This window comes from Vidua chalybeata (assembly GCF_026979565.1).
Source record: "Vidua chalybeata isolate OUT-0048 chromosome W unlocalized genomic scaffold, bVidCha1 merged haplotype SUPER_W_unloc_11, whole genome shotgun sequence".
NCBI lineage: Eukaryota > Metazoa > Chordata > Aves > Passeriformes > Viduidae > Vidua > Vidua chalybeata.
Genome location: NW_026530322.1, coordinates 298,573 through 313,940, shown reverse-complemented (window position 1 = coordinate 313,940; position 15,368 = coordinate 298,573). Strand labels below are relative to the sequence as shown.

The 15,368-nt window shown below is 43.7% G+C and overlaps 2 protein-coding genes across 2 annotated transcripts in view; one reads left to right on the top strand and one right to left on the bottom strand.

Moving 5' to 3' along the window:
* Positions 1–391: 391 nt before the first annotated feature.
* LOC128782857 (uncharacterized) lies at positions 392–2,704 on the top strand. The gene is made up of 5 exons (XM_053933348.1): positions 392–630; positions 746–830; positions 1,508–1,627; positions 1,664–2,357; positions 2,409–2,704. The coding sequence occupies exons 1-5, from the start codon at positions 392–394 to the stop codon at positions 2,702–2,704; spliced, it is 1,434 nt and encodes a 477-aa protein (XP_053789323.1).
* Positions 2,705–12,765: 10,061 nt separating this feature from the next.
* The window catches only part of LOC128782856 (kinesin-like protein KIF2A), a 48,013-nt gene continuing 45,410 nt past the window's right edge, over positions 12,766–15,368 (bottom strand). The window contains 2 exon segments of the mRNA XM_053933347.1: positions 12,766–12,798; positions 13,752–13,862. Of these exon segments, the coding sequence (XP_053789322.1) occupies positions 12,766–12,798; positions 13,752–13,862 (144 nt within the window).

The window sequence follows — 15,368 nt, the reverse complement described above, 5'->3', positions numbered from 1 at the left end:
CAGCCCCTGGAACACACCTGTCTTTGTGATTAAGAAACCCGGCAAAGACAGGTGGCGCCTGCTCCAAGATCTACGCAGGGTTAATGATGTTCTCGAAGATATGGGCCCCTTGCAACCAGGCCTTCCCTCTCCCTCCATGCTGCCCCGGGATTGGCAGCTTGCAATCCTTGACATCAAGGATTGCTTCTTTAACATCCCTTTGTATCCCGGAGATGCTCCCAGATTCGCCTTCTCGGTTCCCTCCATCAACCGAGGAGAGCCATATAAGCGCTATCAGTGGACCACTCTGCCCCAGGGATTGAAAAATTCCCCTGTGCTCTGCCAAACTTTTGTGGCTCAGGTCCTTTCCCCGGTCCGTCGCCTCTTTCCCGAGACAATCTTTTTGCACTACATGGACGACATTTTAATTTGCGCCGCTGACGCGACCTACTTGAAAGCGGCCTTGGAAAAGACAATAAAGACCATCAAGGACTCAGGATTCCAAATTGCGGAGGAGAAGATCCAGCTGTCATCCCCCTGGAAATATTTGGGCTTCCTAATCACGGGAAGAACCGTCACGCCCCAGTCCCTCACCATCAAGGACAACCCTCAAACCCTGCGGGACTTGCAGCAGCTCTATGGCACCATCACGTGGATCCGACCGCTCCTAGGACTCACCACAGAGGAGCTGTCGCCGCTGTTCCAGCTGCTGAAAGGCGACGGCGACCTGGCATCCCCACGCCACCTCACCCCGGATGCCCGTGAGGCCCTGGAGAGAGTCGCGGCTGCCATCAAGTCCCGCCAGGCACATTGGGTCGTGCGGTCCCTCCCCATCAACTGTGCCATCTCAGGTAAGTCCCCGAACTTACATGCCCTCTTATTCCAGTGGGACGACAGCCAGAGGGACTCACTCTTAATCATAGAGTGGTTGTTCCTCCCACATCAGCCTGCAAAAACGGTTACACCTTTTCCGGAATTAATGGCAAAACTTATTATCAAGGCCCGCCAGCACCTCCGGACCCTCGCAGGGTGTGACCCAGCATGCATCTATTTACCATTAAATTTGGACCAATTGGATTTCCTCTTACAAACAAATGAAAATTTACAGATTTCGGTAGACAGCTATCCTGGTCAAATTTTAATACATTATCCCAAACACAAACTTTTTAAAGACACCTTGTATTTGGCCCCAAAATCTTTCAAAAGTAAGATTCCATTGAAAGGTGCTCTCACGGTGTTCACCGATGGGTCAGGTAGATCCCACAAGTCGGTGATCACCTGGAAGGACCCGGACAGTCAGAAGTGGGAGTCTGACGTCCAAATACTTCAGGGTTCCCCCCAGATCGCTGAGCTTGCAGCGGTTGTGAGAGCCTTCAAAAAATTTCAACAACCTTTCAATCTCGTCACTGATTCGGCATATGTGGCCGGGATAGCAGAAAGGGCTGAACACGCCCTGCTCAAAGAAATTCAAAACAAAGTATTGTACAGCTTGCTTTCAAAACTCATTTGGCTTATCTCCCACCGGAAGCAACCGTATCACATTCTGCATGTTAGGTCACACACAGACCTGCCAGGTGACATCACTGAGGGAAACCGGAGAGCAGACGTCCTGGCGATGCTGGCCACCTCCACCTCTGTAAACCCTACAGTTCTAAGACCCACCTTGCCAGATGTCCACATGCAGGCTAAGATGAGCCACGCCTTTTTCCACCAGAATGCTCCGGCGCTTTGCCGTCAGTTTAAAATCTCCAAGGAGCAGGCGCGGGCCATCTTAGCCACCTGCCCCAATTGCCAATCCCACACCTTACCATCCTTAGCGACGGGGGTTAACCCTTGGGGATTGGGGGCATTGGAAACCTGGCAAACAGACATAACACACTTTCCCTCCTTTGGGCGGCTGAAGTACATCCATGTGTCTGTGGACACGTTCTCGGGGGCAGTGTTTGCCTCCACCCACACGGGGGAAAAAACAAAGGATATCATCAAACACTTATACATGGCTTTCTCCACCTTGGGTGTCCCTAAAACAATAAAAACAGACAATGGACCAGGGTTTGTGTCCAAACAATTCATGGAATTCATGCAACAATGGGGCATTGACCATATCACAGGTATCCCACACAACCCTACAGGACAATCAATTGTGGAGAGAAAACATCAAGAAATTAAAAAATTATTAGAGCAGCAAAAAGATTCGGCCCTTACCACAAGCCCTGTAGAGAGGTTGTGCAAAGCCCTATATGTTCTCAATTTCATGAACTGTTCGGACCGCGAGCCAAACCCCCCGATACTGCGCCACTTTCACAATAACACCAGGGCACAGCTGAAAGAAAGACCACCAGTGCTCGTTAAAGACCCTGAGTCCAGGAACATCAAAGGTCCATACCCGCTGATAACGTGGGGGAGAGGGTATGGCTGTGTCTCCACAGAACAGGGCCCCAGGTGTATCTCAGGCAAGTTTATAAAACCATACCGGGAAGACATCGTGGAGGAAAGCCACCCCCCGGACCACTCCCCCGAGACATCAGCTCCAGCGGATACCACCGTCGCCTGGAGTCGGAGGAAAAGGAAGGGAAGCAGACCCATCGACGCCGCCACAAGGACTCTGATAACCAATCGATACTTCCCACCGGCTTGGACAGTTTACCCCCTGACCCCATCCCCAACCATTCCTTACCCTTTCCCGTCCTACCACTTTCCTCGCCCCCCTTACCCTCACACCTGACCCCACATTTTTTCTGTTTCAATGTTAATTTAAACGGGGGAGGATGGGGATTTGAGGGGACCCTTGGTCTTACTTCTTTTTGTATGTCTGAGTTATTAGATTACCGACCACCCAGATGGCAATTACATCAGCCAGAACACCCCGCAGCGACCGGCTTCCTGCAGCTGCCTTTGTCACCATCTTATGGCTCCACCTGACAGGAAGCTGGCTCGTGCCACAGCCCAAGGAAAACGTCTGGGTCACGCTGGCAAAGTCTATAGGACAAGAACAGCTTTGCATGGCCATGGGCAGTGTAGACAATCCGTTGTCTACATGCCTGGTGGGAGTCCCCCAGTCAGAAAATGATTTTCCGTTCACGGGGATGAAATTCAACCCGGTGGACTCCTGGATGAGTTGGATGAGGACACTACCACAGGCACCACAGGAACCCCAGGAATTGGACCTACTGGGGTCCACAAGGGTCCACTTTTGCATTAGGTTTTATACTAAGGCCCCACAAACAGAACCAGGGCAAAACATCAAAGACGTAACACCAGCAAATAGAAAATACATCAATGAGTGGTGCAATTACACAAGCCCTGTGTTGTCCAAGTCCTACCCATTCCCTAAGGAGCTCCCTCAGGGTGTGTTTCTCATCTGTGGGGAGAGGGCGTGGGCTGGGATCCCCTCCAATACCAAAGGGGGCCCCTGTAGCCTTGGCAAGCTTATGACGCTAACCCCCAATAAAACCCAAATTCTGGATTGGAAGAAGAAAAGTCAATTGGCACGCAAAAAGCGATCGTATGGTGAATTTGACCCACATTGCGATTCCGAAATTTATGATTGAAGTGAGGGAAAGAGGGTTGCCGCTTCTATTTTTCTACCATGGTACGCGGCAGCGAAAGCCCTCGGTGAGATTTCTCACCTGGGGTGTTGGATGAGTAAGCAGGCCAATGCTACGTCTGCCGCATTATCAGACCTCTTGGCAGAGGAAGAGACCACCAGGCACGCCACCTTACAGAACAGAGCGGCCATCGATTTTCTGCTGCTCGCCCACGGCCATAGCTGCGAGGACTTTGAAGGGATGTGCTGCTTCAATCTGACATCGAAGAGCACATCCATCCAAGCCAACATCCAGCGAATCCAGGCGTTAGTCAAAGACTTAAAGACTGAAACCAGGGCCGTGGATGCGGTGAACAAGACCTTCTCCCAGTGGGGTGTTCCTGGGTGGGCCGTGCCAATCATTAAAGGTTTAATTTGGGTTTTGATTATTATTTTCTTAATTTCTGTAGCCTTAACTATCTTTAAGAAAATGTTAACGAGGAACTTGGGGAATGTTTTTTTAATAAATCAGAAAGGGGGAGTTGTGGGAGGGGTTCCTGCTCTCCCTTGGGAGGCAGCAACAGTTTAGAAATCAGCTGCTGCTCTCCACCCCAGAAGAGCTGTCCATCAATGTTTAGCATACTCCCCAGTTCCAGAAAGTTCAGTTATTCTGTTACCCCCATTGGCTCCTGTTAGAATACCACTCCTCCTCTGTACCCCGATTAGTTGTCTGTATGTCACCCCACTCTGTCTCCCCCCCTTTACCCGTTGCCTGTTGGCTGTTTTGTACCCTAACCACTCCCACTTCTTTGCCCTTAATACCCAGCCCCGCCTTTCCTCGGGGCTTCCGGAGTTCGCTCCCTTCTGGAGAGCTCGCGTGAAATAAAGCCTCTAGGAATAAAGCCACTTCGGAGCCCTCTCGTCCTTACGGTGGAGCTATCCGGGTCCCGCCACATCCTCCCCGCGGACCAGTCCTCTGAGGGTTTTCCCCCGGACAGGCTGGGCACCCGGGTGAAGCCCGGAGGACTTGTATTTTAATACAAAGGGTATGACATTGACTTCAACATCACTGTGGTCCATAAGAACCAGACCAAGATTACTCCACCAGTGCCAGGAAAGGCTGTGATCACCCAGATACCAACTACTTCAGAAGTAGAAGAACAAATAACTCCTGTAGTTAGTAAAATTGGGCCATATGCTATTAAGAAGACAGGAGTTCAGAGGCTGATAGTAAACCCAAAGTAGTATTTAAAATGAGTAGAAATGGGAGTACAAGTAAATGCCTCTCACATTCAGCCAGAATGTGCCCCATTTCTCAGGAACCCCTTTATGGACTGGACTGCTTAGCTTCAGAAAAGTATGCCTCCCTATTTTAAGAATAAGAAAGATCTCACTGGGTTGCTAGAGACAGGATTTGGGAGTGTTGAACACAATAGATTCAGAAGTGCTGATGAATACGTTAACCACAGTAGAGAACAACTTAGTCAAATTACAACAACCTTTGCAATCCTCTCTACTAGCACTGGGTAACAATCATTAGAAATTAGCCAAAATTTTGCCAGAATAAGAAAACACAGAAGAACGTGATCATGAGGTAATAATTAATGCACTAGGCACAGCTAGTGAAAACATCTCGCTAGCTCTAGAGTGTACTCAAGCACAACTGTACATGCAATCGGTGGCTACTACAGTTATCAGAGAAAGTAGAGAGAGAACATTCTCTGCTGAAATTCGTAAAATTGTCTGGGACAATGCCTCTAATATGGAGAGAGAACTTCAGTCTTAGTGGGTGCTGGTCAATTTCACCTATAACCCTGTGACTTGTATGGTGACAGCATTTATTCTAACTATACACAATGCCTCAGTGGACCTAATACATCCGATAGTCCCCTTAAGATTAAACCACGAAAGAACTGTATTGTACCCCTCTGAACACAGGAGGTGAGCACGAGAAATTAAAAGAAAGTGGCAAACCTTTAATCTAGAGCCCTATACTGAGAAGAGACAACTAAGATACATATGTGAAAGGACATTATAAGGTGACAAAGACACTTGTTTAGATACAGACCAAAGTATGTCACTTTGAAACGCGTTCAGGCAATCAGACAACTTTCGCTTGTTGTCCGAGATTGAGAAGCAGGATGTTTTCTATTGCCATCTGTGTAGCAGTTATCTTCTGGGCAGTTTTCCTTATCTCCTGTTAATGAGCCCATCAATGTCTTGCCACATGACTCAGAGATAACTCCCTCCAAAAGCCGTTTCTGTTTAACAGCTGATTAAGGACCCACCGCATGACTCAGAATGACATCAGCCCATTGTGAGATGCTCTGCCCAGGGGGGAGGAGCTAAGCATTCCCACCTAGATATATTCTGAGATTTTCAGACAGGCAGGCAGCCTTCCCAAAGGTTTCCAAGAGGACACAGCTGGGATTTCCACTATACCTTTTCTACAGGACCACTGCTCCAACAGAAAGCACATCTGCCACTCCAAGAGGACTGCAGCCACTCCAATTTGGACTGCTACCAACACGCTGGCCAAAGGGGTGTCAGGTTGTATTCTGACTTTGTAAGTGGTCTTCCTTTTGTATTACTGCATGTATTTTGTTTCTTTTCCCTTTTCCCAATAAATTGTATTTCTGACTTGGAGTCTCTCACTGGTTTTGCTTTCAAACCAGAACACTTGTGTATACAGGACAAGGTTGTGTCTGTCTTAGGACAGCATGCCCCATCATAAAGATAGACAACCAAATTGTGAATGAGACTCAATTCAATTTGTGTATTTGCAATTTTGTTAGAATTAAGAGATGTGATTTTTCCTATCAGGCACCCGTAATATCACATCAATACTTAAAGGCCAACCTAGTCACTGTGCAGAAGATACTGCCTGTGCCCATAAGAATGAATTTGACTTTAGTTGCCCAGTTGTTGAAACATCCCGAATTAAGAGAAATCTTAAAAGAAATTAGAGATAGAGAAAAAAAGACATTAATTATGATACACCATGACACAGAGACCATCAAAGGGGTTTTTAAAAGGCTTGAGGAACATTTGTCTCATCATTGGTAGGATGCGCTTTTTAGGTAGTCACCGACAACAACCGGTATACTGAATGCCTTAGTACACCCTATAATTGTGTTGCTTATTTTAGTTAGCATAAGTTTAGTGTTATCTGTTATAATACTTGTTTAAAATTAGAAGATGCTACGATGAGTAGCAGCCTTAACATCACTATCAAAGGCATAAAGCTTAGTCTTGAGAGACACTAGCTGTACATCGTAGATGAAGAAGACTCTGTATACTGAGTAAAGGAATTTACTCATTTCAAAGAAGAAGTGGGGAATGAGATTAATTCTGAAGAATTAAGAATTTTAGGAAAGTTAAGATGATAGTTAAATTAGATGTTGCTGAGTTAGCGGAAGCAGATAGGCTTTGTTCATAGTTAACAGTAGCCAGATCTTAGATAAGATATCCAGGATGTAGTAACTCATTGCTTATCAACTTTATGTTGAGGTAGCTGTGCTTATCATGAAAAACAGAATGTGCTAAACAGACTTCAGGGACATGAAAACAGTTGCAGACTTCCCATAATTGAGGAATCCATTGAACACAGGAAAACTACAAGGATTCATTTGTCACATATGCATTGAAAAGGTAGAAAGGTCAGAACGAGGAAGACTTATTTTACTTCCTCATTTTGGAGACTCCTCCCCAAAATGGACCCCTGACTCATTTCAGGGAACAAAACTATGCATGCTTAATAGCCTTTTTGCCAATTAGCATACGAAGCGGAGCAGAGGAAGTGACAGGGATATGAATATGCATTCATATTTCGTGTATTCAAGACTTCTGTAAATAAAAGAGCTTTGGAATACCTGTGATTTTTGCAGTGTGCATTAGAGAGTTATCCCACGTGCTGCTCTGCTGTTATAATAAACATACACTTTCTAACTTTAAACTGTTAGAGTTTTTGTCCATCTCAGTTAGATATCGATATCGATATTAGATCGATATTCATATTTTAATAAATCACGCCCACCACAGTTCAAGCCACTGTTTAGCTGCAGCCAGCCAAGAGGGTCGAGCCCAGCTGCTTGGTCTTGACTGTCCCTGCCTCTGTGAGTTTCCAGCCCCTGGGTCCAAAGAACTCCAGTCGGTGCTCCAGCTGTCAGGAGATAAGCAGAGCAAGGGATAAGACAATGGAGAAGGGGGCGGTTGGGAAAAGACTGACATGATTTTTCCCTTTGTCCTTTCACCAGCATAGTCAAAATCCCGGGCAGCATTTTGGAATTGTGGGGAGCAATTTTTTTGGGTCTCTGTTTTGGGGAGTCAGCGGGATTGAGCACTTTGTATCTGGTGGTTATTTGCTGTTGTTTCCTGACTGTTGCTGCCTTAGGGTGAATTCCGCAACTGCCTGTCCACAGTCAGGGGCATCACACTGGCAGGAGCAGAGCGATGGACCTCACTCTGTCCCAGGTCACCATCAATAGCACTAAGTGAGTGAATGAAAACACTGAGTGGCCCCAGCCCAGCTTCTTAACTTTGCCATGCCTGCTCTGTTGTGCTTCACCATGGGGAAAGAGTTGACCCCAGGCAAGTCATCAGACCTTCGTCTGCTTTGTCTGCTACTGGAATTGCTCTGTGAAGCTCCTGCCTTTCTGAGAGGGATCTGACACCATCTTATCCCTTTGTCCTACAAGCCTGAGGTCATCCCTGCTGAGTGCCAAGGGCATTTAATGTCTCTCTTTGTTCCTGTAGGGATGGGGGTGTGAGTTTTTAGCAGTTTGGTATCTAGCAGTTATTTGCTGTTATGGATGAGCAATGTGATAGTTGACTCTCACAATTAAGGGGTGAATATTATGTATATGTTAAGAGAAGTTTTGTAGATGTATAGCTATGTTTCCCCCCCCCGCTTTGCATTGTTATCACGGTATGGCCTGGGTAGTCAGGGCATTTGGGAGGGTCGGCTTGTTACTATGGCAACACCTGACCTCCAATCAAGATGTAAGAAAGTGATCTCCACCACTGGACAGCGAAGAAGGAGTCGACTGACAAGACTTTGAGAGGGGCTAGAGGTATAAAAAGCAAAGCATTCATTTTGTGGATGAGCACATGGCGGTTGAGTCCTTTACTCCCAGCACTGTAAATTTTCCTTATTCAGTCTTCTGTTGTATTTTTGATAAGGTTTAATAAACCTTTAAAATTTTAAAAGTGAACATAATTTCTCACATTTACTGTTATTCTTTGCCTGTTGGTGTTCCGCTTGTTAGTAAACTTATTTTTTTAACTTATTTACTTGTATTTGTTCCTTATTTGTGGAAAGGGATTGTTTGAGCCTATAAAGGGAAACAACTCATTTCAGAGTGCTCTCCTTTAAATTTTCTCAAACTGAGACATTGCCATTATTGAAACTTGGTGGGATGAATCCCATGACTGGAGTGCAACTATTGATGGCTACAGGTGTGGTAATCACATATCCTCTGAACAGAGAGAGAGACATGGCTCTCCCAGGGTTTTCCTGGGAAGCTGTGAGAAGCTGTGAGAAAGCTGTGAGAATCTGTGAGAAAGCTCAGAGAAAGAATTAAAACAATTATTATCTCTCTTTCTGCACATGTTGTTTATAGATATGATTTTCCAGCGTGTACTATTCTTAGTTCACCAATAGTGTGAGAGGTTTTTACTCTAAGACCAATCAAGTCTTAGCTTAGCCAGGCGCGATTCTCCATTAAACGCCTTCTTTTCACCTTCTGAAGACTGGAGTCTTTTGTTCCCGTCCCTGACTCAACAGCAACATACAGGCTGTTCAGAAGAGACAGGGGAGGAAGGAAAGGAGGAGGGGTTTCCCTGTACATCAAGAGGTGGGTTGAGTGTGAAGAGCTGTCTCTGAATGTTATAGATACATACTATAATATTGGCTTTTTGCAAATGTTAAAATGGATTTTATATGAGCGATGTTAAAGTAACTTTGTTATAAAGATACAGTTTTTATTTCTGCTGTTAATTAAGCTTAGACATAGTAATGAAATAGCTAAAACCAGCTGGGTCCACCGGGCTGAAAGGGAGCAGGGAGGCTGACACTGCAGGGCTGGAGCTGCCCCAGACAGTGCTGACAGGAATGAGAAGGAGGTGTCTTTACAAACTGTGGGCCTGCTGGTAGATAAGGCTAGATACTGAGAGGTGAACGAAGCAATGGGTGGAACCATAAATTCCATAGGAATTCCACTAATTGACACAGGCTGTTACTCAGGACTGTGTTAAATCCCTGGATTTAGAGAAAAAGAACAGAGACACAAGGAAAAAGAAAAAGGCAGAGGTACGCATTAGAAGGGGGTCTGTATTAGGTGATGCGGGAAGTCTGTACCTCTCAAGTACCTCAGCCAATGGGGGAAAAGACAGGGAAATGAGGCCAGGAAATTAGGATAAAAAGGAGGCTGCGTCCTCTAGCAATTTGAAAGGCCCCATGGAAAATGCCCCATGGCCTTTCCCTTTATTTGAATAAAATTACAGGACTCCTCTGTCTCTTTTTTGAACATAAACCTCTGACATCATGGAATAATTTTCCTGACAAAGGCTAGGTTGGCTGGACCTCTGAGCAACCTGGTCTAGTGAAAGGTGTTCCTGCCCATGGCAGTGGGGTTGGAACTTGATGATCACAGGAATTCACAGAATTCACAGAATGACTAGGTTGGAAGAGACCTTAAAGATCATCGAGTCCAACCCATGCCCTAACACCTCAACGAAACCATGACACTGAGTCCCACATCCAGTCTTTTCTTAAACACATCCAGGGATGCTGACTCCACCACCTCCCCAGGCAGACCATTCCAGAACTTTATCACTCTTTCTGTAAAAAACTTCCTAATATCCAACCTATATTTCCCTTGACACAGCTTGAGACTGTGTCCTCTGGTTCTGTCAGTTGCTGCCTGGTGAAAGAGACCAACCCCCACCTGACTACAACCACCTTTCAGGAAGTTGTAGAGAGTGATAAGGTCACCCCTGAGTCTCCTTTTCTCCAGGCTAAACAACCCCAGCTCCCTCAGTCGTTCCTCATAGGGCTTGTGTTCTAAGCCCTTCACCAGCCTCGTTACCCTCCTCTGGATGTGCTTGAGTGTCTCAACGTCCTTCCTAAACTGAGGGGCCCAAAACTGGACACAGCACTCAAGGTGCAGCCTCACCAGTGCCAAGTATAGGGGAAGGATGACCTCCCTGCTCCTGCTGGCCACACTACTCTTGATACAGGCCAGGATGCCATTGGCCTTCTTGGCTGCCAGAGCACACTGATGGCTCATGTTCAGCTGGCTGTCGACCAGTACCCCCAGGTCCCTTTCTGCCTGGGCAGCTCTTTAAGGTCCCTTTCAACCCGGGAAAATCTATGACCTCTCCCCATCCTTATCTCAACCCATGAGCCTTTAATTATAGTTTCTTTCTCTTATCCAGCTCAGGAGGGCAGTGATAGAACAACTTTGGTGGGCACCTGGCGGCTCGCCAAGGTCAAACCACCACAACAGAATTATTCCTCGTAATTTCTTCTATGCTTTAATTTACTTCACATAAACACTTGTAGGGAACATAGCAGAGATCTCTACAGTCAACTGCAGAAACATGAAATGAAGCTACTCATTATTAAACTATATTTGCATTCATTTTTAGAAGTTTGAAGCACCCCAGTTATTAGCTCTGCTGCAAACAAGCAGTCAGTGTACCTGCAGGATAAGTACTCTTTTAATTTAATAAAATACTATTCAACTTTAGCTATTGTAAACTATAATGATATGCCTTTTTCTTTACCTGTATATTTAATCAGTAGAATTTTGCCAGTCTATCATATAAAACCTAAATGTGAACATGCTTTAAAACTAGGCCCTCTGCCAAAGAACCAAATGCAAATATCACACTGGAAGGCTGAATGCATTTTCTTGATAAAAAAGGCAAAGGAAGACCCAGAAGCTGCAGATCATTGTCCACTCTTCTCACCACTTGGCCACTGGAGTGCAAATCTCCTCTTTCCAGGGAACTGGGGAGGACTGGAGGTAATTCCAGGCTAAGGTATCTCCTACACCTCCCTTAATTCAATGTATGTTGTTCAAAAACCTGTCAGATCTCTAGACAGGCAGATTGTTTCTGCATTCATCTAGTTATCACAGGAACAAGTGCTGTAAATGCAAGAACTGAATTCAAGCAACCGTAAAGATGCACTGTAGGTTTCTTTTCTTTCTCTCCTTCCTTTTAACTGTAATTCAGAGTAAGTCATAACCACACAAGTGCTACTCTTCCTACATCACTGTCTTAAGAGAAAACATTGCTGATTAAATTCTGGATAAAAATTACATGCAAACAAACATCAAACCCGGAATGTTACAAGTGGTCCTAATACTGAGAAACTACATGGAATAGTAACAGGAAGAATGAGTTTGAAAGCAGTGTCTCATCATGAAAGAGTTTTCTTATTCTTAATTTTAAAGTGACTGCAGTTATGTGAATAACATAAATAATTCAAGCATAATTTCACTCACTTTCAGAGGAGATTTTTTTTTCCTAATTTAGAACTATATTGAATATAAAAGGAAGGAATGGAAGCTTTACCAAAAATTAAACACCCATACATCATGGATTATTCTCAATGGCATTTTCATGCATTTAAACAGGAAAAATGTTATGTTAACTCTATGAGAAGAGTAATAATTAAATAAAAAAGCTTCACCAAAATGAAGACAGCTTGTTAGCACTTTAAGGAGTGGTAAAGGTGATGGTGAGAACATCACAAAACATTCAAAAATGTTACTTCCTTTCCAGAACTTCTTCAGCAGTGAGGATACATTGCCTAGAGATGCACGGTTTAGCTTTCTGATCTTGAATATGATTTATGAAGTTGTCCCAGTGGAAAGAAAACAATTCCGTGTTTTCATTAGAAAAACCAAAGAAAAAAGATTAGTCAAAAATGCTATTTTACCACCAATTTCATATTAGAACCATACCTAACATCCAAAGAGAATACTAGACTCCCCTAACACCATGGTTTTCGTGTTGTGATCTGAAGATTTCTGTCACCTCTAGACTAATTCCAAGGAGCCTGTGGAAAGTAACCAACACAAATATATTTGGTCTGGCTGAGCTGGAGTTCATTCTCCCATAGCAGCCCTCCCAGTGCTGTGCTTTGCATTGGGAGCTGGAAAGGTGTTGAGAACACACCAGTGTTTTGGCTACTGCTGAGCAATGCTGCCACAGCATCAGTGCTGTCTCAACATTCTGCCCCCTCACCCTCAAAGGCCTGTAGGCTGGGTGTGGGCAAGATCCTAGGAGGGAACATAGCCAGGCCAGCTGACCCAAAGGATATTCCATACCATATGATGTCTGCTCAGATGTAAAAGCTAAGAAAAAGGAGGAGGAAGGGGGACATTCATTTTTATGACATTTGTCTTCCAGAGCAACTGCTACACATGCTGAAGCCCTGCCTCCCAGGATGTGGCTGGACATTGTGTGCTGATGGGAAATAGATAATAAAACTCTTTGGTTTTCCTTTTTTTCCACATTCAGCCTTTGCTTTTGCTTTATTAAACTGCCTTTATCTTGACCCATGACTTCCATCTTATTCCCCCCCTCCCCCCGTTCTGCTGAAGAGATGAATGATATAGTGGTTTGGTGGGCACCTGAAAGCCAGCCAAGATCAACCCACCATAGCAAACAAGCTTAACAGTCAGTCTCCACTGCAGAGAATTTACATTCCCATAAGGAGAAATATTAAGGATGCACAAATATAACCACTGGATATCTGTGCTTTTATCTGTTCTTTCCCCCATCTGACAGAAGAATTCTGTTTTTTCAGATTGATGCAAATGCACTTTTATACAGTACACAACTATTCATCTCATCTGTCCCAACTACTCCCCTTAACAGCCTAGAGTGTATTCTGATACCATTGATACCAATTTTAAATTTGCCTTTGTAATTTAAAGATCATAACTTACCACTATACTTCCAGTGTACATCACCTTTTCCAAAATTCTGATTCAACAAACAATATTACAATTAAGACATTATTAAAAACAAACAAAAAGCCCTCAACCTAAAGTGCTTCTAGCTTGTCTAGCTAGAAAACTAAAACAAGCAATTAGAAAGGTCAATAAAAAGTGAGATGAGAGAAAGTTATCTGAAATGCCTCTGCTGAAAGACTAACTTCAAATATAGTCTCAGTTAATGTATAATCTCAATTAATTGTTAAAGCATACAGTTAACTAAAGAAACTTACCATACAGGTACGAGAGTTTTCTCCTATGAATGAATCTCTTAGCACCTGAGTAAGTTTACTTGCTCTGAATGGCGTATGAGGTTTATTTCGGCCTAAGGCTCTAATGCACTCCTGAAAGAACAAACATATTTATATTTAATAAAATCAGAGTAAAACCTTATATGTATACAATCCCCATTAAAGAAAAATGCATAACACAAATGCAATTCAAAATCAGAAAATATATGCCTTAGTTATGTTGCTGAAGTTATGTAAAATTGAATTCAAGAAGTGTTAGGCTTTCATCTCTCATTAAGCTCAGTAGAGAGGTTGGAACTTGAAAAGGACTTAAGAGCCTAAGTACTTTCTGAATCTCATCTAAAACGTTTACATATATTGTACTCAACAAGAACAAAAAAAATAATTGTTGATGTTAAATCTCCAGACTAACAACTATTTCTGATTATGATCTGCAAAAGCCTGAATGATCTACAGCCTCTGCCAGCAGAAGCAGCGTGGACCATGACTCACATTAACTCTATCAGTTAAAAGCAGTAGCTTTGATTCTGGCTTCACCACTCACTTTCCTTACAGCTCAGAAGAAAACACTGGTGCCCAAATGTTGCCCTGTTCTTTTGAGAATTTTAAAGCTCTTCTAAAAGTTTTCTATGCCTTCTGATGTTTACATATTTCTACTGAATCTTCTCACATTGTTCATGTAAATAATGATTGTTTTGCATTCTTCTTTGTGGGTGGAGAGAATTGATGGACTGTTGGTTTGACCAGTGTGGTTGGAGAGGTGGTAATTTCACCCTCCAATCCACTGTCACTTTTGAAATCCTATATATTGTGGAGTCAGAAAATAAAATCTCTCTTTTGGTTCTTTTCTTCCCTCTTTTGCATCTGGTGTCCATGTGTGAGTTATTTAGTGTCATAGTGTGACACCCAAATTTTCTGAAACCTTCCACAGGTCACAAACCTAGTAAGTGTAAGCTCTGTATTGATGTACTCAATATTGGAAAACGCTTGAAATTGTAAGCCACTCCCTGTTTACGAACATTCTTCATGAGAACAAGGATAACATTTACCTCCCCTTTCAGTCACAAGAATGGTATGGGGCTAAACTAATATCTGTAATTGGTTGAAGAGCTCCAGAGAGAAATACTGTACAGAATATTAAGAAATTACTATAGAAGTTACAGCAGCAACTAAGTACAATAGCACAAACTAAGATCGCACTAATCAAGACATCACTTCTGCCCACTCAGAGTTCTAACATTAGCTAATAAATTGCTTCTTACAGAAAGAAAGTTCAAATTTAAATTTGTTTTGCTGTAGTCATATTTGGATCATTAATTCAAGTTTCTGGCTTTGCCTTAATACTCTGTGTACAGGCATCTCTTAAGATTCAGGGCTTTCATGGTACAGCTTTAACATGTTTACATACAGAACTTCTTCAAACAACTGTACATCAAAATCTTTTCATATTATACCTTTGCTTTTAGCAAGACTAGCAGATGGAATGAATACCTGAATAGTTCTACAGCAGTTCAGCTAATTCTTGAGCTGCATCCATATCCTTGTGGCCTACTGAAATTTCCTAGAAACAGTTTCTTCCAAAAGCCAGGCTATAAACTC

Coding starts and splice junctions, on each gene's coding strand:
- LOC128782857 (XM_053933348.1), top strand. CDS start 392: ATGGACGACATTTTAATTTGCGCCGCTGACGCGACCTACTTGAAAGCG. Junction 831..1,507: donor CATCAACTGTGCCATCTCAG/GTAAGTCCCCGA, acceptor TCCCACCGGAAG/CAACCGTATCACATTCTGCA. Junction 1,628..1,663: donor CCACCTCTGTAAACCCTACA/GTTCTAAGACCC, acceptor GTCCACATGCAG/GCTAAGATGAGCCACGCCTT.